This window comes from Botrytis porri (genome assembly GCF_014898465.1).
Source record: "Botrytis porri strain MUCL 3234 chromosome Unknown BPOR_005, whole genome shotgun sequence".
NCBI classification, from domain to species: domain Eukaryota; kingdom Fungi; phylum Ascomycota; class Leotiomycetes; order Helotiales; family Sclerotiniaceae; genus Botrytis; species Botrytis porri.
In genome coordinates this window covers 124,328-151,700 of record NW_024066079.1, presented here as the reverse complement: position 1 = coordinate 151,700, position 27,373 = coordinate 124,328, and the positions used below count along the sequence as shown (strand labels likewise).

The 27,373-nt window shown below is 42.4% G+C and overlaps 5 protein-coding genes across 5 annotated transcripts; 4 read left to right on the top strand and 1 right to left on the bottom strand.

The window, feature by feature from the left end:
• Positions 1-433: 433 nt before the first annotated feature.
• EAF01_003812 (uncharacterized protein) lies at positions 434-2,269 on the top strand (the record flags this gene model as incomplete). Its single annotated transcript, XM_038912066.1, has 3 exons — positions 434-1,220; positions 1,271-1,894; positions 2,058-2,269. The coding sequence occupies 3 exons, from the start codon at positions 434-436 to the stop codon at positions 2,267-2,269; spliced, it is 1,623 nt and encodes a 540-aa protein (XP_038771750.1).
• An 8,375-nt stretch (positions 2,270-10,644) lies between these two features.
• On the top strand, positions 10,645-16,977 carry EAF01_003811 (uncharacterized protein). The gene is made up of 3 exons (XM_038912065.1): positions 10,645-11,008; positions 11,068-12,328; positions 12,549-16,977. Exons 2-3 carry the CDS (start codon positions 12,162-12,164, stop codon positions 16,015-16,017), a joined length of 3,636 nt encoding a protein of 1,211 aa, XP_038771749.1. The 5' UTR covers positions 10,645-11,008; positions 11,068-12,161; the 3' UTR covers positions 16,018-16,977.
• Positions 16,978-18,939: 1,962 nt separating this feature from the next.
• EAF01_003810 (uncharacterized protein) lies at positions 18,940-19,485 on the bottom strand (the record flags this gene model as incomplete). The annotated part of the gene is made up of 4 exons (XM_038912064.1): positions 18,940-18,946; positions 19,142-19,255; positions 19,314-19,424; positions 19,481-19,485. 4 exons carry the CDS (start codon positions 19,483-19,485, stop codon positions 18,940-18,942), a joined length of 237 nt encoding a protein of 78 aa, XP_038771748.1.
• A 1,947-nt stretch (positions 19,486-21,432) lies between these two features.
• EAF01_003809 (uncharacterized protein) lies at positions 21,433-21,885 on the top strand (the record flags this gene model as incomplete). The annotated part of the gene is made up of 2 exons (XM_038912063.1): positions 21,433-21,466; positions 21,611-21,885. 2 exons carry the CDS (start codon positions 21,433-21,435, stop codon positions 21,883-21,885), a joined length of 309 nt encoding a protein of 102 aa, XP_038771747.1.
• A 4,038-nt stretch (positions 21,886-25,923) lies between these two features.
• Positions 25,924-27,271, top strand: EAF01_003808 (uncharacterized protein; the record flags this gene model as incomplete). Its single annotated transcript, XM_038912062.1, has 4 exons — positions 25,924-26,007; positions 26,119-26,296; positions 26,351-26,436; positions 26,618-27,271. 4 exons carry the CDS (start codon positions 25,924-25,926, stop codon positions 27,269-27,271), a joined length of 1,002 nt encoding a protein of 333 aa, XP_038771746.1.
• Between the last annotated feature and the right edge of the window lie 102 nt (positions 27,272-27,373).

Here is a 27,373-nt window from a genome sequence, read left to right as displayed (position 1 = left end):
CTTTTTTCAATCACCGTGTTTAGCAAGACCCTTGATTGTGGACCTTGGGTAGAGATGCTTTCGTACGCAGATGGCTAGATTGATAGATATTGCAAGGAAAAGAAGAAATTATGTCTCCAAGGTTCAAGGAGATCAAGATTCGATATACTTTTACACGATGGTGCTTAGAACTGCGGAAAGTGGTTGGTGAAACGAGAATATATATCTCTTCAGGTCATCCGTTGAAGTTATTTTCTCCCAGTATACTTCACAACTCAATCATCAATCGTAATACATCAACATCATACACACCCCTTATACTTTATATTATTTATTACCAAATCAACGCATCATTACGGCTAAGCCACTGAAAAAGCGTCCCTTCTATATTCTACCCTATCACGATTTCCCTTCACCCCACTTGGACATTGACGCAGAGAGTCTCAAGTTAACAATGTCAGGAGAAGGCACAGACCTTCCAATATTCCAAAGCAGTAAAACTATGGATGGAGATGTTATAAATCGTCCTGGTTCTTCACAACAGCAATTGGTCCCAGTTTCGCACACTATATCGTCTCCTTCTAAAGCATATCAAAAGGATACAGCAATGTGGTCGCCTCCCCTTTCATCACATCCAATCATGTCACCACCTGATCTTACACCACAACACCCTGTCTTCTCTTCTGAAGATCTTACAAGACCGGTTGCAGGTCTAAGACGAAGGCCATCAGTACCTCCACCAAGAAGATATTCCGGCGGCGATTACGACCCCAAGCTAAGCTTCACATCCGAGTCTGGAAGAGCTCTCCGTGCTCGAGAAGACCTCTACTATAGCGATCGGGAGAGAGAGAACTCAATGTCATCCCGCACACGTGTTCGTGATGATCATCCTCATCCTGATTATCATGAACGTTCCCGTCCTCCACGTACATATCGCAATGTTGTAGGATGGGAAAGTGGCCCTCAGAAATCATATTTTGATGATTCTTCGAGAAGTGATATTGGCAAAGATCGAGACTTGGAAAAGGGAATGAGAGAACCAGGTGCTGCACTTGAATGGGCAAGTGGTGAGAAGGTTAGAAGAAAGAGTACAGATGAGAGTATCGATGGGTATAACTACGAATCGCATAGAAGGAGTGGAACGAAAGGAACGATTGATTTGAATAATTTGACACCAGAAGAAAGAGCTATGGTCATGAGGTTACCATGGACACAATGGATGAATAGTAATTTCAAGAATCGTAAGTCTTTTCATCCTCTTTTCCATCATACACATACTAACCATAGACAGACTTCGTAGCAACAATCGGTGAATTCGTAGGCACAACCATGTTTCTCTTCTTTGCTTTTGCCGGTACTCAAGTAGCCAATATCGACAGTAACACAGTGAACACTACCACAGGTGCTGCGACTGGTTTCAACATCGCAGTTCAGCTTTACATCGCAGTTATCTTCGGTTTTTCCCTCATGGTAAATGTATGGATTTTCTTCCGTATTTCTGGTGGTCTCTTCAATCCCGCCGTAACCCTCGGTATGGTACTCGTTGGTGCCATCCCTATCCCCCGAGCTGTCTGTCTATTCTTCGCCCAGATCCTCGGTGGTATAGCTGCTAGTGGAATGGTTCTCGGTCTCTTCCCTACTACATTCAATGTACGAACTACGCTCGGTGCTCAAACATCCACCGTACAAGGTGTCTTTATCGAGGCGATTCTGACAGCCGAGTTGATATTTACTATCTTCATGTTGGCGAAGGAGAAACATAAGGCGACTTTCATTGCGCCAGTGGGTATTGGTCTAGCGTTGTTCATTGCCGAGATGGTCGGGGTCTATTATACTGGTGGAAGTTTGAACCCGGCAAGAAGCTTCGGTCCTTGTGTTGTTAGTGGATCTTTCGATAAGGAACATTGGATTTATTGTAAGTTTTTTTTTTGCTACATTAACACACCTTCTGTCTTCCTTACCCTTTACTTCCCATGCATCCATATCCGACATCACGCATCCGCCTTCCTCTCTTGCCTTCCTATATCTAATCTCCCATCTCACCCTATCTCCAAATTCAAACTAACATTCTCTATCAGGGATCGGACCATTGGTCGGAACAGCAATCGCAGTATTCTTCTACAAGTTCATCAAGATGCTTGAATACGAAATGGCAAATCCAGGTCAAGATGGAGATGCAAAGAATGATCCTACACAAAATGAAAAGAAGCGAGAACAAATCTTGGAAGAGAGACAAAGGAGGTACGAAAAGAGAAATGGAAGTTTGAGACCGGGAAGTCGATTGAGTTAAATTCAAAGGATCAAAGGAGGAAGATGAGGATAGAGCAAGGTAATTGAGAGGTTGCAGGGGAGGTAATGAGGAGCGAGGAGTTTGATTGGATTTTGTCTTGTCCTGTTTCTGTTATTTGCCTTTGCGAATGCTTGCTGCCCTTATACACCGATTACCTGCTCTCTCTGCCGATTGCTTACTTGTTTGTTTGCTTTCACTATACACGGTACTTCATTTACTTTGGCTTGGCTTTATAGCCGGTGCGAAAAACGGGAGATGGAGGAATTAATGAGTTATGACCTGGAGGGTTATCTGTATTTTATACCTAGCAAATTTTTTATAGAAGTTTGCACCAATGAATGATAATGCCAATGTATATATTTACAACATTTAATTTGCATTGCTTACTATATATCAATCAGATTCAGTTTACAATATGGTGATGTATGGAAAGTAATAACTATTCTATTCTTCAACTCGTGTCTCAACGTATTGTTTCTTTTGTCAATGGATGGTGTGTGAACAAAGGTTGAATGGATGTCCTTAAGTCATTCATAGACATCAAAGGAGCTAGTCTCGTAGCATGGCCTATAAAAGGCTCGCTTCTCCCAGTAAGTTAGCTAGCTACTTAGATTAAATACACTTGACATTAGACCCTACATTTAGGGTCTACGTCTTCCGTATTTCACTCAAACCAACAGATGGGGAGTCGCAATACTGAATTAGAACGGACCTTGAAGCTAAGGACAAAGGTATTAGAATCAAGGGGGGAAGTCTTAAGGAAATCAATTCTAATTCGCAAGCGTCTTCGGGACTATATCGACAAATCGAAGTGGCATGATCCATCTCCATATCAAGCAATCGAAGTGGATCTTATCTTTCGAAATATGAATTACTTACCCCCTCTTCCCCTTCTGAGGGAGAAGATTTCCCCTCATAGATCTCCGCTGCTCATTCACAAAGAGGATGGTAATGGTAAAATTGCACCGATCTGTCGTCCTTGCGACTCTCTAGTCGTCTCTTTATACCTATTCCTATCGAGGCTGGTGATACATGGCCTTCTGCCCATGCAACCCAGATGACCATGACGAATATGAAAGTGTAACAGAGTCGCAAGTGATGAGGGTGTTAGTTCTGTGAGTTTCGGATCGTTTGAGCTTGGCTAGCCACGATCTTCATGCCGTGGATTCGGATTCTAGAAGGGGTGTTCGATGGTCTCGACTGGGATTTTGTCACTAAAGATTTTTGATGTCTGCAGGCTGGAGGCTGAAGATGATACAACACTCATCAGTAGGTAGATATACAGTCTTTAAGATCATACGAATGCTCTGCTTAGAAGTAACAATCCGAGGCTCTAGATTATCAGACTAAAGTCCGAGATATAGGAAAACCAAGCTCTATGATATCCCAGGCAAACTTACATCTCAGTATTGCTAGGAGATACTTTCTCTTCTAGAATGGCTGTACTGCAGTGGTAAATTCTAGACTTCAAATTCAAGTGGAATTTAGTATTGAGATTGTGATTGCTGAGGTGTTTGGAAAGAAGATGATGAGATGGTATATGATTATTTACTATCGATGCCGATGAGAGCTGGGAACGAGAATGTAGAGCTAAAAGCTATTCTGGGTAGCGGAGAATCTTGGAAGTGCTGAGATTTTGAGAAAGGTGGATAGTATATCAACTTGAACACCGATTTAGACAAAAAATCAAATAATCAAAGTAAATTCCTACATTGAGATAAACTCAGATAGTTAAACGAGGTGAGTCTATATACTGATATGAATTCGAACATCAATACGGGTCTAGAAAGAACGGTTGGTATGTCAGATCACTACTCACTACTCCTGCATGAAATGAACTACAAAATATACTTGGGTATCTACCTATCTACCTACTTATCTACCTTTTACACAATAAACTGAGACCTTCAGTAGATACTCAAGTATTTCCCAACACCACAATGACAGTTTGCTTACATGAATTAAACATGACTCCTCCCTCCTATCTCGCCGAGAAGGAAACCCCAAAGATCCACAGAACAAATAAGTTTAGATCCCCTAGAAACTCCACAGTATAGACGTATAGTATACAAAGTATATACCCCTCCCAGGATTCCAAGATTCTGATCTGATGTATATAAATTTGAATGACTAAAGTGTCTTATTGTTGGAATCCAGTTTGGGTTGTTGAGAATGGATTACTCTGGCTATTGAAGCCGAGTTCGCTGGATGATGGGATGAGAGAACTGTTATCTTGAATATCACAGAGTGAATGGAGACTTGGTAGCAATGATACATGTGATGTGATGTACATAAATTTGAACGACTAAAGTCTCATACTGTTGAAGACGAGTCTGAGTGTTTGAAGATACACTATGCCGGTTATTGGAGATGAGTTCGCTGGATGATGAAATGAGAGGATTCTCATTCTGGATATCGCGGAGCGAAGAGAAACTTTATCACAGCCATAAGCAGATACATGGGATGAAATGAGGTGTTGTGGTGTGGTGAGATGGGATAGGATAGAATTAATATCCAAGATATTCGCATATAATATATTCAAGTCATCTCACTCGGTTCAGATTATAATGCGAATGATAGCCAATGGGAAAAGGGATATATGTGTGTATTTATTTTCCGCACCTGGAGAGGAAAACTGACAGGTATCTTCTTGCCTTGAGACAAAATTAAACATGTAGAAACTTCCTCGCACATCCATCCCGCGTGAAGAAACACAAACTTCATTTACAGGAATGCAGTAACAACCCGATACACAGAACACATAAAGCAAGAAATAAACCGAGACTCCAACTCCAACAGCGGGATACCGAGCATTCCGCAAAGGGCTATCCCGCGTTGAAGAAATCAATGTTGCACATTCGCACTTTCCGTCCCTTTTGGGAGCCGATAGGTGCACTATACGAATTTGTGTATTTCTATTCTTCGCATGATAGATAGCTATCTTGCTACCCAGTGTCTTATGCTCAAATATATGATGATGTGTTAATACGTATGTATAATCTCGTGTTCAAATATCTCTTGTCCCAAGCCACAGACACATACATACACACATACATACATACGTTTCAAAGACAAATACGTACCTCACATTGAATATGCGCGCTTGAAGAGGATACAGTGAATTTGTTTCAGATAAGCCACACATACATACGTAAAGAGAGCTTTATGCGACTCGTGGAAAGAAAATTTTGGAGATGGTGTGATATACTAATCATGCAAGACTAGTACAATTTGTAATGGAGAGGAAGAGAGGATTACTTTTTTGCCTTACTTCCTCTCGGACGGACAAACTATTGGCCAAAAGGAACAATCACATGATAATATCCCACAATTCGCATCCGAGATATATCACATTTCCATTTTCGTTGATCCAAATGAGTCTATCTGCTTGAGTTCTGCATCTTTTGCTCAACTTGGTTAGAGCTTAATTGATTGGCTATCCTTCACTTGGCTTGTCGGAAAATGAGACATTGTCTTGGGCCGAATTCAAGCAATTTTTCTTTGAAATGCTAGTTTTGGGTTGACATGTGAAGAAGCACGAACGATTAGGTAAAGTGTTTGACTGTGGCGTATGATATGTGGTGGCTGCGTAAGAAAGGATGGCCCAAAGAATAGGAATTGGGAACTTGGAAGTGAGAGAATTTGGATGAAGAAGATGAATGAAGAATGGCAAGAGTTCGTGGGTGTTTGTGAGAGGGTGGGTTGTTTTGTGTGGTTGATCAACGATGGGATGAGAGAGAATCTTGAATTCATCAAAGTCTGATAGACACCAGGACAGAGATAGATACACACTCACATGATTGAATCACCGTTTCCTTCTCTTCTCATTTCGTCTTGATATACCAAAGTACTACAGAAGAGTACTACTCTACAAAAGTAGTATCACGTGTATAGCACCACCTGGTAACTACCAGAGCTCAAAGTCAAGCATCTTAGAAACTACTACTACCCCATTTCACGTTTCACAATACCCCAGATTTCAACACTATTCTGTGCGTGCGTACATACATGGCAAGAAATGCGAGTCAGTAATCCAAGGAGATGAATTTCCCTATCTGGAGGATCTCCAGGTTCATGCACACCTCGAATAGATAACCAACCGCTTCTCCCTTTTCTTAAAGGATTAAAAAGGTTAAAAGGGTAAAGATCAATGCCGTAACTCCGATCAGATATTTGAAATGCATTTATTATATTCCCATCACATCACATCGCATGGCATGGCATGGCATGGCATGGCATCACATTAACATAACGGTATAAGTAATGAATGATGAAAGATTGATGAAGGTCAGGACTCAGATGAAATGCGGGGAAGAATCACAAGACTTTCGAGACCCTAGTTGTATATCTGAGCAAATGATAGTGGGCCCTTGAAGAATTTAAATAACGATGTGATGGAGTTATGTTGTGTTGCACTTGCCCCGCATCAAAATACCAAGTACGCTTTAGTTTTGAATGTAATTAGTCTGTCACTGGACGGATGGAAATGACTTGATAATCACATCAATGCCAAAATAATATCAGTATCAGTATCAGTATCAGTATCAATATCAATATCAACACCAACTTTAGTACCAATCTAACAGGAACAGGCGATTCCCTCGATCCAAAAACACACAACTACAGAACGGGAAAACTACACAGCAAGACAATCTACTCCCATGCCCATATGCTATCAACCCCCCCCTCCCCCCCCTCTAGGAAATTCATCATCAGTGATACTTACCCAAACCTGCCAATCCCGTAGCAGTGTTCCCATCTCCGATTTTCCGATGGGTTCCCGCGTATTTTGATACCTTTTCGTTAAACTGTAACGTGGATAACTGAATGGTTCAAAATTCTCAAGGTACAGATACTGTAGGAAGGGAAGTGGTCACTAATGCGGGATGTAGTGAAACCAGATTGCAAACGATTGGTATTTTGATGTTGATACCGCGTAGACAATACTCAACATTGATTATGGGTGCTTTGCATGCCCAGATATTTTGCGCTCCGTGCTTTGCATGCCTTGTAGAAACCCATGTAAGTACTAAGGATGTAACCTATGTATGCTCGGTATGGTGACACAATATCGGAAGGAGCAATTGATGGATGCATTAACCATACGATCAAAGATCAAATCTCCTTAGCCTATCCAGACACCAGATATCAATGCAGCGTATGCGCACTGATGATTAGGCGACCTGGAAATCTGTAACTCGATGTACAGTAGGAGTGTGTGGTATGATTCTTGGCTCTGGAATGGAAAGGAATCCATTGCGACGGAGGTGTGCAGGGGGTGGAAATATGATGTGTCGTGTGGCATTTTTCCCTTTGCCTTTCGCTTTTGCGATTTCTTAATCTCGTTTGAGATGTGAGAGTGGCTAGTTGGACGAATGTACGAATGTACGAAGTACTCCGTGTGTGCATGCAGGATTAGATTCGGGAAGAAGCGGGTTGGGCTTGTGTTTAGATGTGCTGGTGGGGAGATAGGGAGATGTTTGGATTGGGAGATGGAGATGTGCTGTACGTACCTCCCTACTGTGTAAGATTCTATCGTTTGGGTTTAGTATAACTATGGATATTGGGAAATAGGGGAAACACGTTTGCAAACGAGACACATGGGTTGACCGATTATTATTGATTTAAGATATGGAAGCACACATTGAAGATTCTTTCATTGTTGGTACCATAGATTAGACACAGATTGATGAGAGATAGGAACTTGAGGAATTTGCTCGTACGATGAAAAAGTGGGTAGTCGTAACAAAGTCGTAACAAAAGTCGTAAACTTACTGTATCAAGGTCGTAACAAAAGTCGTAACTTAAACTTACTGTATCAAGGTAATTCCCCCCGGTCAAAATTGTAAATGGAGACATTGGAAATAGGTCCACCCATCTTGCTCTATCTTGCATTGATGACGGAATGATTCCACTCCGCTCCATTGGAGAAATCTCGATTCATACTTGAAGTGATATTGGTAGACAAATTGGGTCGATGTTAAATTGAGGATGTAGCTGACTGGTACCTGCGATTCTACATGTCGGTCCATCTCGATGATTAGATTCACCGAGACTGACTCTATCAAAGGTTTTCATTGCAAAGCATTGAAAAGCATTGAAAAGCGCCGAGTCAAATCATACCGTAGTACCAGAAGGCTCTGTACATTCTTCAATCACCTCCAAATAAATCAACTTACCACCCCCTCCCTCCTCCAAAGATACTAATAAACGATGTAGTACCCGACTTGAACCGTGCTTCGTTGATCTATAAAGAAGACGATAGGGGAGGAGGCACAACGGAAGAAAGTCGTAATCAACTCGGGCCGTAAATTGATCCCTTTACCTTAAAATTACATCAACGAACAGCCGTGCAAGACTTGGCAGTTGGGTGATCAACAAGAGAACAGGGGATATGGGGAATGGGTTTGATTCGTTGAGCTTGTGAACATGGTGAATCGTATCGAGTTTCTTGGTTTTGGGTGATCTAGTCTCTATTATGCATTTGACATGGGGATACGACTCTGGATGCTTTCCTTGGTAAATGAAGGAGACGCGATCGAGGGGAAATCTCGTTCATAGCAGGTAAGTCGGGGAGAAATTGAGGATTACAAGGGCGCCATGGAAGAATCATTTCTACTTACTGATTGTATGGTCTGACGTAGAGGTTAACCTTAACCCCTCCACGATCAAAGATTTTTTTATTTAGTATGAGAGCCACCCGAGGGGATCAGGAGCCTTCACGATTGGTTCTCACGCTACTTGGAAAAGGGCCAACCTAATCATACGATGGCTTCGCCTCATCATCGTCATTGACACAGGAAAAAGGTTTTCTTTGTCGTTTTGATTATTGGCATTCTGTAGTCGCAATCTCGAAAAATGGCAATATAACCAACCCCATGTAAACCTTGGTAGCTCAAAGGAGTGTTGGTGTGCCAGACGAACCGGTGTGGCTTATATATGCCTTGTATGATGTTGTATGCATCGCGCCAATTTGGATGTGAGTCCGTAAGCACTTGAGAGGAAAGGCGTAAGTATGTGATAATAGTAGAAATGGAGAGTAGAAAAGTAGGGATCCAATATTGCAATATCATAGAATACGGAGGAATGACCGGAAGAGCATTGGGTTGACGGAGTATTCACGAACGGTTGGCTAAGCGGAGAATGGTCGCTCGGGAAATACTTTAGAATCATCAGAAGTAAAAGCATCATATACTGTACCGGTCGGTACATCTATACATTGTCAGCCCCCTCTCCGCATTGTTCAAGGATTGAGATATGCGTTTTCATGGAGTTGTGGACGAGGGGATGGCCGAGAAAAGTATGGTATCTGAATTACCTACCGTCTTAGAAGAGCGTTGCACAACAGCCCGATTCCTGCTTAAGCTAGCAGCTTGACACACAAAGAAGGATCGGGGATAATTCCAAGGTTAATAAAGGGGGGTTTGGACGTCTTACTGCGGCTACGAGATAAAATATAGGTATCTGTTGAGATTCTTCAATATGGATGCATGGGAGCATCATGAAGCATTGGAAGCATATCGTGAGGTGAGATTAAGAAAGTTCGGTACTGTATCTCTCCTCCTCACATGTGCACCAGTTGAGTCTTGGGAAAGAGGAAAAAGGAATCATAAATTTTGATCATATTCTGTCTCTGCTTAAACAAATCGAGCTTGACTATGAATTGCGAGCGGTTACGAGTGGGAGAGGATTAGTAGGGAAGGAAAATAAAAGAGGGACCAATTTTTGGGAATCCATTATTTCTTGCATCATGCATCATGTACTGTGTAGATGTTCCTTTTCTATGGATGTTGATTCGTCCTCTGTTTCTTCCCGTCCACCTCTCTTCGCCAAGTGCGCAAACGGAAAAGAAGTTTGATATTGAGTAGCTGGATAAGGTAGTAAGAGGCAAATTTGAGAGACGGGACTGAATCCTTATCTTGGATGGGGTTACGAATAGCTTCTTTTTCAACCGTTTTTGGTTGGATTTCTTGGGGATGCGAAGGATTGCATTGTTGATCATGATAATGAGATATGGTTGGATCTGAATCATTTTGTGCCGCTCTGCAACACTTGGAATTTGTAGCCACATTAGCCACGGCTTGAGTTATTCAGCCATAGGTATTCTTTTGGAGGTTTTACCAAGGGGGGTTGGTCATCCTTGATTAAGATGATTGTCTACAAAGGGGGAAGAAGATCAACATGTTGTTATTCGCATGGGATAAAGTTATCATTGGTTGATGATAAGGAGCTACATCGAAAAATCCATTTAATTTTGCTTTCAAAGTTTCTATCTATCATTTTGTAAGACCTCGTTAGGTGTCTGTCTGTTTATTATACGTGTAGGGGGTATTATTTATGAATGATTTGACATGAACTGACAATAGACATTGACTTACTTACACATGTCAGATAGAAATTGAACCCATTCCATGCCCTCTTTGCGCCTGAAATAACTTGCTCATGACGAAATTACATTGAACCTCCAAAATTTGACTGTATTGTATTACGTTGTTATTCACATACCTACAGAGGGAGCACGAGCAAGTATCAAACATTTTGAAACAATAACCTTACAGTATCAACAAACGCCTATCTGGGCACTCAAGTCCTCTCCAACAATTCTGTGCTGGCGGGGAGAGGAGAACACTATCATTCTCTTTGTTTCCAGTTACGTCTTCATCGTTCTGACTTACCGAGCTTACCTCATCGATGTCACTGTCGCTGTCACTGTCACTATGGATGTGATGATATGATACGGTACTCACCGTCACGTCAAAGAATCAACACAAAGACAGATCTGTTAACTTATTTGATAGTCAGTTATCATTCTCCAGTACTACCGTATTGAATCCCAGTTCCAATTCAACCTCTTGATAGTAAGAAAGAAGAGCCGCCACACGGTACGAGCCTTGAGCCTTGAGCCTTGTTGGCAGCGATAGATCCAACTGGTGAGATAAAGATACAAGAAAACGAAAAGAAAATAAAAGATATCAATGAACTAGTGTCTCTCAATCTAGTACTATCTAGGTGCATTTAATCCAATTAACCCATCTAGGTAGGTATTTATCATGCGATATATTTTATTATGGTGGTCGAGGTCACTGTGATTAATCTCCATCTTCTTCTTCTTCTTCTGCTTCTTCTTCTTCTTCTTCTTCCTTCTTCTTCTTCTTTTCCCTCTGCTGACTTCGCTCCAATTATTCATCCACTTCACAACTTCACTTCAACCGGGATTCAACATGACAAGAGAGGATAGAAAAGAAAAGGACGCTTGACCGAATATTCTACATCTGGTGATGCTGATCCGAAAGTAATAATTTTGGGAAAGGACTGTACGGTACGGTACGGTAAGAGGGAAAGCACGGACAACCTAATCCATCAATGACTTGGATTCTTTTCTCCACCAGGGGAGGGCACTAGCCATCCATCAATAATTCATCATTAATTCATCTCACACTACTTTATTAAACTTTACCTCACCAAGTTGCAGCAATACCCTTACCACCCTTTTTTCTTCTTCTGATTAACTGATTAAACGACCAAAGCCAAAGCGAAAATAATCAAACTAAAAAGAGACAGACGGCCATTGACCCCAGCCGAAGACGAAACGACCCATTACCCATACCATTACTACTACAACAACAATAACCACCATCAAGAAAGACCGACTACATTGACCTCATCACTGCCTCCCCTCACCATCTCACCACCTCCCAACAACGAAGAAACAATCAAATACCCCTTCACTGCCTCACTCTCTCACTTACAACAGTATATGATGGCTCGTTCATAATCTTCCATTTCAATTTGATTCACTTGGGGCAAAGATTGCCAGAAATTTGACCACCAAAGATGTCTGCACTCGACGTGCTTTCACAACCACCACTATCACAACCACAAATACACTACAATGGATTTCACCACTGTTCCAAGAACCTCTGCGGGAAGTACTCCATCTTCGAGTCCAGGTCTATTTAGTCCTTCTCACTTCCATCGTCAACCTATACCTCTTTCCGACCAAGGAACTCCTCATTCGAGTCCTTATTTACACCCTTTACAGATGCATAAAGTAAAAGAGTAAGTCAATCCCTCCCCTTGCGCAATTCACTTTCGTCAAAGGATCTTCAAATTCCTCAATCTGCGAAGCTTATCGTTGGGTATTTACACCTTGTATCACCTTCGCATATATCGAGGGGTTGTCAACACAACCCATCAATCTACGAAGCCCCGTCATTTCGACGCTCTACTGACTCACTGCGGCTTGAAACACTGACTAACTTCTTTATCTCGAAATTAGAACTCACAAAGCACAAGTCGAACAAGATTTCATCACCGGTAGAAAACTCATCAATCAATATGAGATCATCGATGAAATTGGGAGAGGTGTACATGGAAAAGTTAAATTGGCCCGGAGCCTTGAAACTCAAGATTATGTCGCCATCAAAATCATACAAAGATTCTCAAAGAAAAGAAGACTTGGAAGAGTCACGGTTTCCCCCGAAGACAAAACGAAGAGAGAGATTGCCATTCTCAAGAAAATTCGTCACCCCAATGTCGTCGGCCTCTTGGAAGTTATTGATGATCCGGAGTTGAAAAAAATCTATATGGTTCTTGAACATGTCGAATTAGGAGAAATAGTGTGGCGTCGGAAGGGAGTCCGAAAGATATCCTTATATGAACGGCGTAGAATCGAAAGAGAAATTAGGGGAGAGGATGATCAGGGAAATGATGAGGCATACTTCGAGACACTCAAACGTCGACGACAAAGGAAAGAGATGAAGAGAGCAAAACTTTTACAGTACCAAGGAAATGGAGAATTTTGGAGTTTGGAACATGGGGATGATGACGAAAAAGAAGAAGAACGTTCCGAGTTACCACTCCTATCGCGAGCCACCACAAAAGACTCCTTTGTGTCTTTGTCGCATACGTCTCTAGTCCGGTCGGCTCCTGGATCTATGAAGAGTTCTCGAGCAACATCCAGAGCACCAACTGCAAGAAGTTCGCGTGCTCCCACTCCTTTACCTGGAGGTGGCGATGTTGACTTTGAGATAGGGCCTTTAGATAGCGATAATGAAGAAGATGCCCCCGGCTCATATATTCCACAAGCTTCAGCCATGGCTTTGGAAGGTACTATGTATGGGTCTTATGCGGAGGATCCAATGTATCGAGGAAGATCTCCTAGCATGGCGGATAGTATTATTTCTCACATGTCTTCGGTTGATGACATGACACAACACGATGCTTTCGAAGACGATTTCTCTTACGTTCCATGCTTTACTCTGGATCAAGCTAGGTCGGCTTTCAGAGACACTGTTTTAGGACTGGAGTATTTACACTACGAAGGTATCGTTCACCGAGACATCAAGCCTGCTAATCTATTATGGACAAAGGATCATCGCGTCAAGATATCTGATTTCGGTGTCTCGTACTTCGGTCGACCTATCAGAGAAGGAGAGACAGAAGAGAATATCTCCGAAGCTGACGCAACCGACTTTGATGATGATCTAGAGTTGGCTAAGACTGTTGGAACACCGGCCTTCTTCGCTCCCGAATTATGCTATACAGATCTAGAAATTAAACAACCTAGAATTACTGAACAAATCGATGTTTGGTCTTTGGGAATTACTCTATATTGCCTAGTTTATGCTCGCATTCCATTCATGGCAGAGGATGAATACCAGTTGTTCAAGGCTATCGCAAAGGAGGATGTTTACATACCCAGAAAACGATTAAAGGCTGTCGATCCAGGGAATTCAACCTCACACTTTAGCAGAAGGATGGGACCATGGGATGGGCCATATAGGAATGAGGATGATTTGTCTTACGAGGAAATTGACGATGAGTTATATGATTTGCTCAGAAGAATGTTAATTAAAGATCCTGCCGAGCGGATCAAACTTCGAGAGGTCAAACGACATCCATGGACGATCAAAGGCATCGAGAACATCATTGGATGGCTTGACGATACGGATCCATCACGCAAGACCGCAGGACGTAGAATAGAAGTTGACAAGAGCGAATTGGAACGGGCTGTTGTACCTATTACCTTTTTAGAGCGAGCTCGATCGACTTTCAAGAAGACTATAGGCAAGGTCACAAGTGTGATGAGAAATGATAAGGGTGAAGGGTCTCGCAAGAGAGCTACAAGCAATGCTACAAACATAAGTTCAGGTACCGAAAATCATACCCACGCTCCGCCATATACTCCTATTTTGCGCGAGATAGTTCGTCGAGCCAGTCTTCGTGGAGATGAATACTTCTCCTCGTTCGGTGATTCTCACCATGATCATCACAAAGAATCAACGGAACACCCTTTGGCCCAAAGTCAAACGGCTAGCCCTGACTCGCTGCAATGCGATCCATTCCAACAGGACTTTTCCCTTTCTTCCCTGGTAGGAAACACTCCCAAACGTTCTGGATCCTCTTTGGCATCATCAAATTTTGATGCGAGACCAGGTCCACCGGAACGCGCTATCTCGGGGACGCCGTCGATTGCGACGGTCGTTCATAGAGGCCATTCATATTCGAGATCTGTAAATCACGCATTTTCCGGAAGCCCCACTACAGAAGAATGTCCAAGAACGCCAGGTCCTTTCACAGATCATATGGGACAAATCTTTGGTGGACATTTATGGAATCCTGGAGGTCGAGAATCCTTGTCGGAGATTGATGAAAGTGCATCATCGAGGCCTAGATCTGTCGATAGAAGCCTTTTTAAAGCCGAAGACAAACATGCATCCGCCATCGTTGGAATGAGTACTGCTGTTGCCCCTGGACTTTTTAAACATCCCCGTCCAACATATTCCTCCGAGAATAGCCCGATTGACGCTTATTTCGACAGGCCAATACCCTCACCCTTGTATTTTCAACCTCACATTTTCGACAAGCATCAGACGGTATCATCAGCATCGACGCCTAATGTTATGAGTACCCATTATGCTGCATCAATCCTTGACGATAGACCTGCCACAGCTAATCGAACCCCGGAATGGAAAACACCTGCTCCACGAACATATGGTGCGAGTACACCTGAATCATTTCAAAGAGCTCAAGAACAACTAGATCGAAGGAGGAAGATGGAAGCGGATGCAAACGCCAAGCGCCTCGAATTTCACAGCTCGAAACTCAAGTTAGAAATTGCTCCATTGAAAAATTGTCCCCCATCACCTGACGATGAGATCTTTGCTCAAAAACAAGACGAAGCTGCCACACGTGCTCGGTCATATAGCTCAGTTACCTCGACAAGTATCATATCACCTGGTGACATGAATTTCCCGTCTGATGTTAACTCACCTGTTTCCTCGTTAGCTCTTGGTTCGAATGAACAATTTTTCCCATCGGTTCCTTCATTGCCTGCTTTAGTATCAGGCTCATCATCTGTATCCGCTGATCCAGAAGGTGATATGCTTCAAGATCCTGGTAGTTGTCCTTCGCAAACCATATACGATACCTCCGAAACAGTCACGCCACCTGTAATTTCCAAACAATCTTCTGAATCCGAAACCTCTACAGTTTCCGATGATCATGTTGTTATCCATCCCGCTGTGAGCCATCCTTATGCAGACACTGATGAAGAGGGATACAACGGTGATGGTGATAACAGCATGAACGCGGACATGAATGACTCAGATAGTGACGAAGGCCTCACGATGATGAGAAAGAAGCCAAAGATGAAGCTGGCAGCAGTGGGTAGCCATGGTCGAAGAGGTACAAATGCAAGTGTTGAAAGCACTGATACTGCCAAGAAAATATCGATGGAGGGCTGATATTTTTTGTCATGTTGTGTGGCAATTCTATAGTCTTGGATGGAGGAAACCTAAGCTTTACCGCGATGCGTTCTTAACATCTTCTATTTTTTCCCATGGAGATTAAAAAATTATTGTGAGGTTGGCTTGGGAATTGGAACGTGATTCGTCAGGAAGAATCAGCATGCACTATATTTTGATCCCGAAGAGCGACTGCTTTTAGCTCAAGACTTGACGAGGTATGGAGCAAATAATCGAAATGTGTGCGCACAGCTTGTTGCGAAATTACCATTGTTTCGGGTGAAGGATTGTAGGCTATGATGGATTATGTTATTATGATTTCGAGTTCTCTTGTTTCCCATTCGAGGGGGGGTTTATTTGCCCAATGGAGCTTTACGTTCGCAAGATCGATTAAAAGGAGATTTTATGAATGGATGGACTGATGGATGGATGGGATCTGAGCAAAGTTGTGGTTTTAGTTTTTCTTATGATGCTGGCGGATATTTTTAAAGCAGTGCATATGCAAAGGGATGGGAAACTTTTTTTGTACCTTTTATTGAAAGAGGAGTTGCGGGCGTGGAAACATTATTGTGGTTTGATGCATTTAAGGGAGTGTGGATGGAATGTAACTTTGAAGAGAAGTGTGGATTAGATCCATTGGGATGGAGTGAGAAATGGAAGGTACTCGGATATCGGACAGAGGAGAGGATGGGCAAATATGGAGAAGGTTGTGAATACTACTTCTTAAGCTGAGAATCTGCTTAATATATATAATCATGGACATTGGGTTGGGATAGAGGAGGGAGATGCTAGGATGCGAGGAGGGTTAGTAGGACAGGATGAGATGAGATGCCTAGAGATGAGATGAGAAGAGACGAAATGATATGAATAAGATGAATATACGAGATGAGATGACTTTTGTTTGTATTTGTACAGTATTGTAGTCTAGTATATGATGTATGAATACGAAAGACTAGAAATCCAAAACTTTTTTTATTGGTGTGGGTATGTGATATTGCATTCCCATTTCAACACTATGTTTAGTTCTTATCCTTTGTTCCAATAGAGAAATTCCAAAGACTCTTATAACTACCTAGTATTCTTGAGTGTATCATGAATCGGTTATGGCTTCCAACGCATTTGTAATCTAATCGTACCTTTTCGACAAGCGGAGCAACTCTTACAGCAAGCTACTATGAATATCCGTATGTAGTATATTTATTTAAATATAATAGTTATATATATCAATAATTGATTTAAATAGGAATAGTGTAAATTAAATACATTAAAATCTATATATATATATCTATTGAACTCGATACATAATCTTTGGGAATAATTAAAGTTTTTATTTCCCAGGATTGCGTATTAAGTTTAGTGCGAGCCTCTGCATGAACATTCATAGTAGGTTGCGGTCTGAGTCTCTAAAGAGACGAGGAAACCTCTGAATGCCTCCAACGCCCCTGTCCTATCCTATATTGGGATTGAAAGCCCCTGTCATCATCTAGCATCAACTCGTGAAACCTTTTGGAGTTTCTTTTCGGCAAAAGCTACAGCGCGGGTACTTCAAACTCATATTGTATTCTCTATCATACAGGCTGGTAGTTCCTGCCCCCCTTACTTCATGTTTCTTTCCTACGTTGCGAAATTATGAGTTGGGATTTAATAATTGGGAGACAGGATTTGGTGGGTTTGTGGGTTTGGGGGTGGGAACGGAAAATAATGGGAATCGGTATGTATAGAGAGAGAGGTTTGATATATTGTTGATGAGTAAGCATATTGGGTAAAAGGGACAGCTAGAATCTCATTTTGTTGATGTTGAGCGACACCTACAGGAATTTAGGATTTTGTTCTGTATGGAGTTGTGAGTGAATTTGTGTATGTACTGTACTGGCTTTTTCGTGGTTTCAACTTCGACTTTGATCTTTGAAAATGATAAAATCTTGGGTTTAATTTAATGATTAATCTTTTTTTTTTTTTTTTTTTTTAAAAAATCAATAAAAAATCGATAGCTCTGGAAAGGAGAGTCTTGAGGTATTGTGATAGAGAGTCTCATCGAAGTTGTCGATGTTTTGGTTCTTTACTTCTGGAATCTGTATTGGAAAGGAGGAGAAGTAGGATCATAAAAGATGGACTAGATACCTTGTATAATATTCTCCAATTAGATTAGATTGTGTTAAGCTATAAGAGAGAAAGCGTAGGCAGGGGGTAATGATAGTATTAACTAGGAAGTAAATTCTGGGGAAGGAGCTATCAGTGGAGTGGATATACGGACTGACGAAACGCTTTAGGGCTTCTTATCGTTCAATGTTATGTTTTATAAGGGATTCATTGCTTATTGTTCAACTTTTTGATTTATGCTTGTATTGTGCTTTCTTTAATGAATTTCTAGTATAATTCTTAAGAGATACCCATTACTCAGCCAACTTGGGTTTATGCCTTGAGTAGAGAGAGGCCCCTCCTGATTATGAAGTTTTAGGTAAAGAAGCAGCTTTGCGTCCAACGACACACTGGAACGGTGTGTCTACAACAAATCCATTTGCACTTTCTCTCTCCAAGTCATCAACAAATTCCATCCCGATACCGGAACCTTTCGTGTTGTAACTATCGATCTTTGCTATGAAGTCTGCAGTGGCTGCCATAGAGCTCTATGACCAAAGAGGACGAAGGTGAATAGGCCAAGCATAATCAGTACGGGACACGTCTGTAAGGCCTTCTCTTTCGAAAAGATATTTGAGACCCTCAACCCAACTAATTCAAATTAGCATCTGGGGATCGCCATCCATTTCCTAATCCGGGGAAATTTCTCACCCATACTGGCTGTCTGGCTTGGGTTTATGGAGGGTGTTCGCAAGTCACTCTGATGCTGTAGTTTCTGCACCTTCGTGTGTCACGACGACATTTGCCGATAGAGGCAGAGGCTCCAGCCATTGTAGATAGCGGCTAGGCTCTACAGATATATATGTTAGATATGACTTGACGTATATTCTAAAATCATTTCAACTGGCTGACTAGGGATAGCAGCTTTTGCAGCAACGGCTTCGCATCAGGATCGTTGACTATACATAGCCAAAACTGAGCGTTGATAATGTCATACTGCCCCAGAAACTCGGCTGGATAGTCTTCAAATCCATCGTGAACATACAGGTGTACATTCTTTGGTCGGAATCCCAGTGTAGGGTATTGGGCATCAGAAATATCAAATCCGTCGATGCGTACAGTCTCGGGGAGCTTGCTGGCTAGATCGCAGGCCCAAATCCTTGATGCCAATTTTGTTAGTAGACATAGCTCAAGGGTTGCACAGCTTGGCTACTTACCCAGTACCGGTAGCCACATCTGCGTTTCGCAAATTTGTCTGATTGGTCGGGATACTTGGGTGCACGAGGTATCCACAGACTTCTTTGATAAAAAAGTGGTTGTAATTCAAGCTACAGGTATCTATTTAGCTTCATCAACTCGTGCGTCACCCAAGAGGGAATCTCACCGCATGGAAGGTTTGTAATCCCTTTTGAATATATATTGCCGTTGCTCTGCTTTCACGGACGTCTTTGCGTCGGCGTAAAAATACTCAACCAGGTAACTGAAGGAAAAAGAAGAAATGGGACTGCTACAAAGCTTCTCAGGGGGAGACCTATGATATAAGGAAAACCAATCGTCAGATAAGGTCATATCAGGCTGAACTCATTTGCGGAGTAGTATATGTGTGTAGCCAGGGAAGCAACATACGGAAAATGTAACCCTCCACCCCCTCACGGACTAATCGTTACCGAGAATTAATTGCACACCCGCATTCTGATATACCTACTTCTTTAGAGTATCATCGGTGACAAACCTACATCCTACATCCATGAAGGAGATTCTGCATTGATGACACAAATCGAGCGAGCTAAATATTGGAAAATGATCACCATGATTTACACCTTGCGATGAACATAAAACTTTCGATGCTGATTTTGTTAGAGATATTAATTCGGCGTTGAATCTCACAACATCAAGATCTGGCAAGCTTCACTTCTTGAGTCGGAAAAGTTTACTGATTTGCTGATTTGAAAGAGTTCCAAGGTTACTCTTATGAAAGATTGCATGTCAAAATTAAATCTGCACTGTGTTACACAGTCTTTCTCTGATCTAGAGTTAACTTTTGAATATTTCAATGAAAGTTCTACTGGTGGTAAACAACTTGAGAGGACTGTATTCGTCGAAGTTATGCTCACCACCATCGACAAAATGGTAGTCATAGATATCATACCAAGCAAGATTCGAGGCAAGTCAACCTGAAACATAGATACTCTCTTCCTTCAAACTTCCTCTGAAGCTTACCCATGCGGCTTCTAGCACTATTGCCTTTCGAAACCATTCGAGCAGCCGACAGAGTGTATCGTGATTTGTGAAGTCAAATTGAAGATATGTGCAAAGAAGCATTCACAAAGCACAAGCAACACCCAACTGACCACCATAAACATGACAATCAAGGTTAAGTCTCTAGGCATATATGACCGGCGATCATCTATTAGATACTCTGATCTCTGGGACTATGCCAGAATCTGCCGAGAAAAACGAAAAGGTCATGTCGGAAGAATCCTTACTCGGCAATATATATTATTTTTCCTTTTTTCCGGACACGGAACCTACTGGAGAGGAGGAAAGAAGGCAATGGATTTGAACCCGGGATACAAGTGGGCGAGTGAGCAGTAGGAAATGCACCAGAGCTTGCGACTAACGGGAGAACTTCTGATCCATGGACGATGCACCGGGTGGACAAGATCATGAGTTCAATGCATGGGGACGTCGAGTCGAAATACTAAGTGGAAAGTATATGTTCTTGAGTTGCACTTCCATGAGCCTCGAGATAATGACAGAAAATTCTTGGCCTCTTGATAGAAGAAGGGAATGAGTCAGATCTGTGCCTCCAGACTTAGGAGGTAAAGTGGCTTATTACTCATACTCATATGGGACCCTACGACCGCGTCTAGCTCTCAGCCCACATTGGTGGGCCTAACTGATTCCTCCTTGATAAAACAAAATACAATGGACGTCCTCCAACAAATAATAAGGTGGTGTGGTGTAATGGTAGCACGTGGTGTTGTGGTTTCTCCTCTTAGGGTCTTCACGAAGTCGAGTCGTTACTGACTCATACATCCCGCTTCAATCTGGGTTCGATTCCCAGCACCGCCATTTCATTCTCTTTTTGGTCTTTTTATCATGCTTTAAGGTTGTCGTGAAAATTTTGGATAGAATTAATTTTGGTCACGTGAATCGATTTTTTTTTCAGTGGGGTGAAGAATTTTGGTGGGGGTTCCAAACAATTGTTAGGTAATTTTGAGAAAAGGATCATCCACTTGATTCGGTACTAAGGAGAAAAGGGTAGAAAACTAGAATTAACACGGAATAGAGGGCGAAAATTGGCGCAGTTCATGAACTACAAATAAACTTTCAATGGTGATGATTAGGGTCGAATATTCCAAGAAAGGTATGCTCGTTGCTCACTGATCCATGTAGCTTACCGACTTCTTAGCAAGACTAGACAAAGAGCTTTGGATATGGACAAGCCCAAGAACATTCGTCGTGTATTTCACACCACTTTCATTCAGAATGTGAATACGTCCTCAAATAGACGCGCTGACTTTGGCAGCTGGTCCCGAACCGAAATTCGTGAACTTGGAGTCAGTCATCATTCGTGTCCCTCCATACTTGCCGTCGGTCCAAAATGATCAGGTATTGATTGTCATTCATGACTACTACCAACGGGCCGAAAGATCAGTGAGCGCTGAGGAAGAAAGAGAGAAAGATGCAAGACAAAAAAACGAAAGACAGCATGAGTGGTGGGGCTGGCCAAGTATAGCTCCACTAACTAAATGGAGCTGGAGCTGGAGCTTGAGCTTGGGCTAGGGCTACGACTCTAGGAGACCCAGAAAATGTATTGTCGATATTATGACATAACTTTAAGACACTTGAGTGTTCCCAGATTGTTCATTGATTGAATCTTGGATGAAGGTACAGCTCTTATGATGTATGATCTAAAAGGTCAGATCAATTCATGAACAGAAAGGAGGTCAAACAAATTCTAGAATCGGAAGTGACGTAAGACTGGCGGAGGGACAGAGTGTTTTGAGTACTCGATTGAAATTTTTGCTCGAGCTCAGTTGCGCTGGCAAAATAAAAAAGGGTTTGCATTGTCTCCACTGCCTACCCTGATTGAAATTTTCGCGACCGAGCGAACGGTAAAACATTGCAATGCGGACGATATGGAAATTTGAAATGCCACATCACTTTGCGCTCCTTTGCGCTCCATCAATCGTTTTGAAGTTTGAACAATGAATAGACGGTGTATCGAAATCTCAAAGTAAGAATTTAGCAATCAGACTCTGATGCGGATCAGACTTGTTTAGCATTCAATTGTATTCAATGTCGAAAAGACAGAAAATATTGTAGGACAATAATAACTTTGCGCTTTGGAAAGTTTTGAGTACAGGCATAGACAAAGTGAAAAGGTAGGATATCCTATTTGGTGGGACCGTGGGAGCGTAGGATCGAGATCCTATTTTGGCGGCGGGGTTATGATATTGTTGAAGACTGAAGTTGTGAAATTGTGAATTGTGAATTGTGAATTGTAATTTGTATCCTGTAAATTCGCATCGCCCTACTTCCATACATGGGTTATGAAGATCACGTTCGGACTACCACCCGAGCTGAGATGTCTCGGGGACCCTTTCCTTCGGTTCCTTGCCGCAACGTTATCGTTATCTGGATGTGGACGGAGAAATGGATCTTGGATAGATATCATTTCACTCGATCTGATGAGGCTGTGTCGCTGTGCTCTTTCTCTGGAAGGGGTGTTTAGTATCGTGGGAAAATGATTGGAAACTGGAGGGGCAGGGAAAAAGCTTCTAAGTTCTAGCTTCCTACCATCAATCCTCCGAATTGCAATTCCAGAGAAATTGAATGGATACTGTAGTACGAAGTAGGTGAAAGCCGATAGGAAAAATCATGTTGAACTGATCCTTGCCCACCTGAAGGATTTGGACCAAGATGGATGAATGGTTCGTTCATTTACCGAAAGAAGTGAAATTAAGTTTTTTTTTAAGGTTTTACCAGCCACGGGAATGAAGAGTGGTGGAAGAGTGGTGGAAGAGTCGATGGCCAAACGACAACAGGATTTCCCTAGGCATGTATACAAATCGAATGATCAAGTATCAAGTATTAAGGATTCAATAGCGCGAAAACTTTGTGATATCTACTAGGTAGTCAACTTCATGGGCCATGACCCAAAGCACCGAAAGCATCTACTACCTGCTAGATAGGTCATGAGAGGTCCAAGAGGTTTGTGTGATGGCATTAGTTGATTTGGAGGAAATCAAGGAGGCTGAGAGGAAATGAAGCTGCGGATAATACCTAGGAATGAAATCAATTCCTAGCCAGGTAATGGAGAAATTGATTTCATAACACAGATACCTACCTACTCCGTGTACCTATCCTTTGTGTTCTCTGGGAATCCCGTATTCTCTATTTCCTCGCCGAACATTTCCTATTCGATTTTACCTACATGAATAAACCAACCTCCTAGAAGCTTCCATCGATATCGACATCAACAGTGAACATCATTCTCCTCGACTTCCCTTCAGCTCAACATGGACATTCGAACCACTTAATTCAATGAGCCAGGATTTATCCTTGATTTCGTGGGGAACTTGTATTCTTTTCGTTGGTCAAAGCCGGTATTATATTGGTCTAACAATATTGAGTCGCCGTGACCTTCCTTTCCTTGATTTAGTGGTGTCTCGAGTTTCGACTTTGTAGTAATTGCAAAAGAGAGGAAGTGCAGATCATCCCCGGTGGGTCTCCCAGCCTCCCTGTGAACCCTGAAATAAGATTTGGCCTGGGTCGTGAAGCTTGGATATTATTAATGAAAAGGTGGAAATTTGGCAAGGAAGATCTTACTTTCGATGGTAGATAGACGTCACGACTCACGACTCACGATATTATTGAAAAGTGTTCACAAACAATTGAGTTTGTTTTCTTGATCTGCTTGATTTGTTTATGAACCCGAATTGAACCCCAATGACAAATTGATGGAATACGCCCGTAAGAAGAGAGAAATGTACAGAACAGAGTATTACCAAGTAAGAGAAACACATTCCCACTTTTCTCTGCCAGCGAAGCATGAAAGCACTGTGAGGAAACTTGGTTTTACTAGGTAGAGCGTCACAATGATTTACACCCTTTTTGATCCGGCGTACGTACATCGAGGGAAAAGAGCAGCATCTGTGTAACAAAGACTTGTAACATTATTAGCATAAGGGTGCAAAGATGTAGATGTACCTAATTAGAATATGGGCAGATGATTGAAAAAGCATGAAATTAAACATGGGAGATCTGGGGACAGAGGGTGAAGTAGGCCGCATTGGTATGGTATGGTATGCTATGGTATGGTATGCTATGGTATGGTATGATATGATATGGTATGGGCCGTATGGCATACATTTGATTGTCCATGCAGTCCACGGGGTATCACCAATATCACCAATGTCACCGATATCATCAATATCCATTCAGCCACACTGTCCGTGATGTCAGAAAGAACGAAATGAATACGCTACGCCACGCCACGCCACGCCACATCTGTTTTCGACCGTACTTGCATGCCTCTCCCAGGGCTACCTCTCAAAACCAACCTTGGATTTTCTCTTTCCCTCCTCATCCTCGTCGATAAATGCGGAGAAATCTACCAACGATTTCTTGGAACTGGACATGTACCCAATGCCCATGCATCAGTATCTGCAAGCGAGTAAAAGTTGGACAACATCTTTCCCCAAAATTCCGTCTCGGTGTGCATATAAGGAAAATCATATTTCCAGCCATCTTATATAGAAGTCGTGGCTGGTATCCTCTACTTCTGACGATCCTACTGGTGCTCTACCATGATGCATCAACTAGTACAATCCAAACGGTAACGTACATTGGAGCGTTCACAAATCGGTGAGAGTTTCCAAGCTTTGGGGAAAAGATATGGCCAGCGTAGACGGACGTGTTGGCAAAATGACCCTCACAAAGTATAATCTCCCGTTATTCACAGTGGAAGATGCAGATGAAAAGAGACCCGACACGGAGGTGAGCAGATGGTTCCCAAAAGGGTAGTAAATGTGTGAATTTGCATTTGTAGATATCCAATCGTCGGTATAACCTTACTTGAGTTGAGTTGAGTTGCAATGATGGAAATTAGATGGTTCCTTTAGTTTTGATATATCCAAACCGTCTGCTCTGTACCCAGGGATCTTGTCAAAGCGAATCAATTTCTATTTACTTATCCAGATAGATCTAGCTATAAATGGGCTAGATTGACCTCATTAACCCAATTGAGAATTCGTCAATTGGTTGGTTGAGACTCGAGAGAGCTAAAAATCGTGCCCAGCTTCTAATAAGAGACTGATGGCAAATTGGGTACCTTACCTTAGCTTCACTGTCATGGATCTGGATTTCACTCTCGTCACTCTTTCCCATCTAAGCTAATTTCTCAACCTAAGCAAGAAAGGAAAAAAAATAAAAAAGGAAAAATAAAATAAAATAAAATAGAAAAATCAAGCTTCACTCAATCACCATAGTCAAGGCTCAATATTCACTCTGACTTCACTTTGGCTTTTCATGGTCCTTCCTCGTTTGTTTAAATTTATAATAAGATTCACTTCCACCCCCCAACTTACTTTCACACCAGTTCACTTTTCTATAAACAAAGAAAAAACCTTCTTCCCTCTTCCCATCCACCTTCGTCAGACTTTTCCACATCCATCTTCAGAGTACAAGATAAATAACTTCTAATCACCATCTCCATCCATCAAATCTTTTCGAAAGTCCAACTCTCTTCAATCTCAAAGATTCTATAGTACCAAGTACCATTTACAAAGTATACTTCTTCCACCCACAATAATCAATATGAAGTCCTCAGTTATCCTCGCCATCAGCGCTTTCGCAGCTGCTTCCGTCGCTCAATCCCTCACCGATCTTCCATCATGTGGTGTAAGTATTTAATTTTATTTATCATATGTTTATGTCGTCGCCATCAAATTGCATGCGACTTGATCGCGACTTTCTTCTCTTCTATATTCAATGACTAATTTATCTCTATAGCAAACCTGCATCAGCAACATGCTCGCTCAAGCTCAAGCTCTTGGATGCTCTTCCCCTGATGCCGCCTGTCTTTGCACCAAGCCAGACTTTGCCTACGGTATCCGTGATTGCTCTAATGCCGCATGTGGTACTGAAACTGCTGCTTCTGTTATCGCCTACGGTCAAAGCTACTGCGCAGGTATGATATCCATGATTCCATCTTTCAATTCGATCTTGTCCTAACACTCGATAGCTGTCTCCTCCACTGGTTCCGTCGAGTCATCTACCTTGGCTACTTCCACCGCCTCTGCTTCTGGCAGTGGTTCAGCTGAGTCTTCTGTGAGTTTTATTCATCCTTTCTTTCTATAGCATGACGTCAATTTCTATTTGTGCGGGGTTTTGGTGGTTACGCCCTGAAGATCTCCAACGACAAAGAAAATTGCGCGTTCAGCAATAGATTGATTTCAATAATGATGTCATTGTCAAGTGAATTTGAATATTTACTAACAAAATTCAATAGGCTGCTGCCAGCTCTTCCGCCAGTTCTTCCGCCAGCTCTTCCGCCATCACCACCTCGGCTCTCTTCGCAACTGTTACCTCTGGATCTGAGACCATCACAACCACCATTGGTTCTACTACAATTTACGGTGCCGGCGGTATTGCTGTTGTATCCTCTACTCCAATCTCTACCGAAGCTGTCGTTTCCACCATTACCAGTGATGACTCTACCTTCGAGTCTACTGTTGGATCTTCCACCATTTACAGCACCCCAAGCCCAACTGACAGCGGTGTCTCCTCTGCCATCACCACCTCTGCTATTGTCTCCACCGTCACCAGCGATTCCTCCACTTTCGAGACCACTGTAGGATCCACCACCATCTCTGGTATTGGAGCTGTTGCCAGCGTTTCGTCCGAGGCTGCTTCATCCGCTTCTGCTATCTCATCCAGTGCCGGATCTGCCATTTCTTCCATCCAATCCTCAGCTTCATCTGCTGCCTCTAGCTTGGCTTCAGGTGCTTCCAGCGTAGCTTCGTCTGCCACCAGCAGAGCCTCTTCCGCCACCTCTGCCGCTGGTAGCGCTGCATCATCAGCCACCTCATCCGCCATGGGTTCCCTCCCAACTGGTGCTACTGGTTTGATGGCCGCTGCTGGTCTCGCCGCTCTTTTCTTGTAAAGAACTTCATGACGTTCATTTCCTTATCTTTTTGATATGGCAATGCTTCTGATGGTGAAAACAATGGAACTTGAGTGCAGTTCGACTCGCAACGATACCCTT